The sequence below is a fragment of the Nicotiana tabacum genome, chromosome 12 (genome assembly GCF_000715075.1).
Source record: "Nicotiana tabacum cultivar K326 chromosome 12, ASM71507v2, whole genome shotgun sequence".
Classification (NCBI taxonomy): Eukaryota; Viridiplantae; Streptophyta; class Magnoliopsida; order Solanales; family Solanaceae; genus Nicotiana; species Nicotiana tabacum.
Window position 1 is genome coordinate 37,361,783 of NC_134091.1, and position 5,271 is coordinate 37,367,053.

The 5,271-nt window shown below is 33.4% G+C and overlaps 1 protein-coding gene across 1 annotated transcript; it reads right to left on the reverse strand.

Moving 5' to 3' along the window:
• Positions 1-2,756: 2,756 nt before the first annotated feature.
• LOC107773373 (uncharacterized) lies at positions 2,757-5,042 on the reverse strand. The gene is made up of 2 exons (XM_016592797.2): positions 4,726-5,042; positions 2,757-4,565 (listed from the first exon to the last, which is right to left on the reverse strand). The coding sequence occupies exon 2, from the start codon at positions 4,487-4,489 to the stop codon at positions 3,080-3,082; it is 1,410 nt and encodes a 469-aa protein (XP_016448283.2). The 5' UTR covers positions 4,490-4,565; positions 4,726-5,042; the 3' UTR covers positions 2,757-3,079.
• Positions 5,043-5,271: the final 229 nt, after the last annotated feature.

A 5,271-nucleotide genomic window follows, 5' to 3' on the forward strand; every position in this document is an offset into this window, starting at 1 on the left:
AAAGTGCAATATTTTTTCAAATAAAATGCATGTCGCCATTTTTTAATTTAACTCCAAATACTTTTTTTTTTCAAAATTACAATTTTTATTTCTAAACGCCTACTAAATTGTTTCGTCTAAAAGTTTGACTAATAGTTAAAAAAGAACATTATTATTTGATAATCTAAAGGCCCGTTTGGCCATAAAAATTCATTATTTTTTCGGAATTTTTTTTACTTTTTTCGAAATCAGTATTTGATTATAAAATTTTCAAATTTCACTTGAAATTGAATTTCAGAATTTTTCGAATATTTGAAAAACTTCAAAAAGACGTTTTTCAAAGTTTTCACCTCAAATAACTAAAAAGAATTCATAAACAACTCCAAATTATATTCATGTTGAAACACAACTCTAAATTTTAAATACCATTTTCACTTAATTTTTCCCCCTACTTTTTCCCGAAATTTCAGTCTCCAAACGCCCATTAAGTGTATAGAATAAAGAGAAGAGGCCCGCTTTCACCATAGTTTAAAGCTAGGTGTTAGAAGAAACATGAAAAAAGATGAAGCAGCTTTCTCAGATGGAGACTGAGGATGATGAAGTTGAGAGAGTTAGAGAAATATTAGATTGAATAGATTGATGGATAGAGATATAAATAGCTATTGTGAAGCAATAATCATTGCTAAAAACCAGATTATTCTGTGGAAATTGGGGCCACCATTGATTCCATAAAGCTTTGTCACATGTCTTTCAAACCTCCTAAAATCTTCAAAAATCTCATGGCTAATCATCTCCCTTTCTTTTTCACTTTATTTTTTGCCTCCCTTTTCTCGCCTAGTAAGATTTACTATCATTGCCATTTTGAAAGTAGAAAAAATATTATATACTCATTTACACACACAATAATTTCTCTAATCTGATCTCTTTACTAATCATTTCTCTTGCTTTAGATATCGTACTAAACCCTTTCTCTGTCCCTTCCCCTTACCTTTACTTCCTTTCTTTCGTCATATCTTATTAACAAGAACAAAAACAATTCATTTTGTGCTCTTAAACTTTTCTGGTATTTAAAAATCAAATTCTTCATATTATCTGAAATCTCATTTTTCTTCCCTGATTCTCATCAAAAGGGCAACGATAACAAACGTGGAAACATGCTTTCCGTTCCATTTGATGTAGGAGTTTGACATCAGAATATGAAACAACTCGTATACTTGCATTTAATATGAATTGTAGGATCAGTTAAAGAAGTTGTGGGGACTTTAGAGAAAAGTTTTGATTAACTAATAAATAGTCCCACGTACTAAAAGAATAGACTTGTAATGAGATGGTGGGTCTTAAAAGTTTTGGTACCCACTGGAAATATTATTGTTTGCTTAATATTTAAGAGATGAAACGTGTGTAGATCGTAAGTCTGCAGGTGTGACAAAAAGGTCATAGCTTAGTCTAAATAAATGAAATTGTCCGTCGAAAGAAAAATTATTTTGCCGTCTATTCTAGAAATTAAGAAGTGTGTTACACCAGAGAGTCAGGATTCATGATTTGAATGCTATTGTCTCGAGTTTGGGATTCTTCCACTACCTATTTGATTTATTGGATTCTGAATCTATTAGTAAATGAACCCATATGTTACATAAGCCTCTTATTTTATTTTGTTACAGTAGGTAACTTATCTTATTGAGGATTACCTGCATATTTTTTTTGTGTGTAAAAAATTGTTTACATTACGAGGTTTTAGAAGCTAAACTCAAAAGATTAGTTGTATACCAATATGTACGTTAAAGTAATCGTGGTTGGATTTTTTTCTGCAAAATTTCTTGTGGTCTCATGAATACGATCTTTTTATATCCAGATGAACCAAATTCGGGGTTCAGGTTAGAGAATTTTGAGAATTCCCATATGACAATATCGAATATAACTTTTATATATATATATATATATATATATATATATATCCATTGTATTCTGGTTAATATTCTTAACCTAGAAATTTACGCTACTGTTTTATTGACTTATGCAAGTTTGTTTGGCTGTCTTTAGTTGACCAACAAACTTCATCCTCGCTAAAAGCAAATGAAATAGATTGAGATTAAACAATATAAGTGATAATGGCTTGACTAGTGTTTATATACACAAACAATTAATTCAAGAGTTCAAATATTATTTTTAAAGTGGAATAAAATGATAAAAGTTAGAGTACTAATTTATCAGTAGATGTACTATGTAAAACTCCTAGTCTAAGTAATTTAGGGTGGCCTTCTTTTTATTTGTTTGGTTAAGCGTTTTTTTTCCTTTTTGAAATCTCCCGGGCAGGGTAAAGTCTACATACACACTACTCTTCCCGGACCTCACACTTGGAATATTACTGGGTAGTTATTGTTATTTGAAACGTCATTTGAGAGTTGAGACATTTCTGAAAAACAAATTAATTATTAGGTAATACTCACAATTTTGTACAAATATACAAGTACTTTGGTTGTTTTGCATAAATTTTCTAAAATACTTGTTAGGAATAGGGGAAATGCAAAATGTGAAAGATGATTCGAAAGGAATAACATGTAACACCGCGTCTCTGTGTAAATACTGATCAGTACGCATGCCATTGCTGACAAGTTTGATTTTACCATTAAATAAAAATAAAGGAATTTTGTGTAATGAAGTCTATTCTCAAAGATTCTACCTTACAATACGATCGGTGCATAATTAAAACCAAAAAATAAAAGAAAAAAGGAACCACCTTAACTATGATAAAACGAAGAAAACAACCAGATAATACCTTCCCAGAATTCCCATATATTCTACCAAATATTTAATCATCAAAGGAGTACAAAATATGCTATATCTACATGTGTATTACAAGGTATATAATTAATCAAAAACAAATTAAAATACAATAATTAAAAGGAAAAACTCACCAAAGTGATCTCAGTCATCAATGAATTCTATCCCATTGCGCAGAATACTAACTTACTCAAGTTAACAATTTTTTTTCAATCGTCAGCTGTGATTGTTTCTTCTTAATTCTACTTGGAAGGGCATAGTGGTCCGATCCTTCCCTTGACCACACGCATAACAGGAACTTAGTGCAACTGTCCTTTTTCTACTCGGAAGGGCAATTAGTCCAAGAAGAAACTGGTCCTTCACCTGTTGAGCATACATTTTCCAAACCCTTCTCATGTTGATGGAATTCTGATGTAGAAGAATTACCTGAACAATTCAACTTATAACCACTAACATGTTGTTGTTGTAATGAACTTCCACCATTATTGTTATTATTGTTGTTACCACCAAAAGACGATCTCAGCTGATTTTCTTGACCTCCATCATTATGACCATTACCACCTGATCTCCATAATCTTGAAAGATTATTTCCATCATTTCTTGTTTGACTAGAAATTCTCCCTTGATATCCACTGATAAGATTTGCACTGACTTGTTGATCGTGACTTATTCCAAGCTCATCTAAAGAAGGAACAATAGTATTTGTTCCTTGTGATGACTTTGTGCCAAAAACCTGTGCATTATTAACCAATGGATGATGCTGCTTAAATGAAAGAATCTGATTCTGCATGTTGAACAAGTTTTGTGCTTGTTTTTGTATTCCAAGATGATCAGAACCTAGTTGAAAATTTGTCGAGGTAGAGGTTGAGGCCATGGTAGTACTGGTACCAATTATAGAGTTTTTGTTTCCAGTATTATTATTTGTTGGCATTAAAGCATCAATCATGCTAGAACTCAACAGTGATGATGAAGAAGTACTAGTAGAAGAAGATAATTGTGGCATAAATGGAGATACTTGATTAACCTTTTGTGCTGAAGGCCTTAAAGGGTAAAGTGGCCCAAGAGTATCCAAATGACCCGACCTCATCGCTGAGCCAGCTGTAGAAAAAAGATCAAGGCGGCGAGTGTAGGCTGAACCAGTAAACGGAGCTGTAGGGATGCCAGTGAATTCTTGAACCATTTGTCGAAAATTTGTGGTGTCAGTAGTAAGGACAGTAGTTGGCGCTCTCCTTGATGCCCTGGTTCGTTTTTTCGGATTTTTTACCACATTGGGCTGATGTTCGGGCTGGGCCGAGTTCGAAGCCCGTTGTACAACATTACCCGCAGCTTCAATCAAAGATTGTTGTAATGGTACTGAAGATGAACCCGAAAAAAGGTTTTGATGAAGAACAGCTTGAGTAGCATTTGATGAGGATGTACCAAAGTTGTTGAAGTTTTGGTCAGATCTTAGACCCCGTTGTGACCAAATGAGATCATTAGTATTAAACTGAGAATTTGCATTTTGTGGGAAATTGGTGTCAAGATTTTGTGAGTGAGGATCAAAGAAAGTGGGATGTTGGTGGTGAGAAAGAAAAGGTGGAGGTGGATTATTATTAGAAGATATTGAACCAAAATGAAGAGAAGGATTATTATTATTATTCAAGAAAGTAGAAATGGATTCTCCACGTGAATCATACTCTTCATCACCACCACTTGAAGATTGCATACTACCACTATTCCCAGAATCCATTGGCTTCTAATGTAGTTAAAAGGTCAAGAGAAAGGAATAGGGAAAGAAAAGTCTTAAGAGCTATATTTACTAAAACCTGCAAAAGAGAAAGCGATAGTTGCAAAGTTTGAATAAGATTCTGAGATAGGAAGCACCAATATAGTATAGAGATTAATCCAGAAAGAGGTAAACCCAAGAAACCAAAATACAAATAAAAAACAGTATTAATAGATTCAAGAAAAGATTTAAAAAGGTACCCATATATCTTGAAAGTTCTGATAATAGATGATCTAAACAATGGAGTTAGCTCATCAAGTTCACTTTCTTGGACCACAAGCTTGTACTCGAACAATATTAAAAAAAGGAAAACAAATATCTGGGGCTGTAAAAAAAAAGTAAAAAGATTAGATTTGAATTCTTGTATCAGATATTCTGCATTTCTTTTTCTTCAAAAACTCCTGTAGATTAGGGTTTGAGAGAAAGGGGAAAGAGAAAAGAAAGGAGATAGGAAAGGTTAAATAAGGGGTTGGATTGAGAGAAAGGGAAGGGGGCTCTGAAAGAGATGCAACAAGTAAAAAAGCTTACGTTTTTCCTATACACTTAGGAAAAGGAAAGCTTAGGTGGGGGACTGGGTGGGTGGTGGGGTCGCCATTGGAGGGGAGCAAAGAAGCTGCCGGTAGGTGGCAACGGGTCAAACTCAAAGATATAGATAGTGAGAGAGAGAGATAATAAAAAGGGGTAAAAGAATAGTTGGCGAACCCTTTAGATTTAAGTGTGAAAATAAGAAAAATGAATACAAGAAA

Bases quoted from the DNA above. Each gene is read 5' to 3' on its own strand.
- LOC107773373 (XM_016592797.2), bottom strand. From the start codon at position 4,489: ATGGATTCTGGGAATAGTGGTAGTATGCAATCTTCAAGTGGTGGTGAT.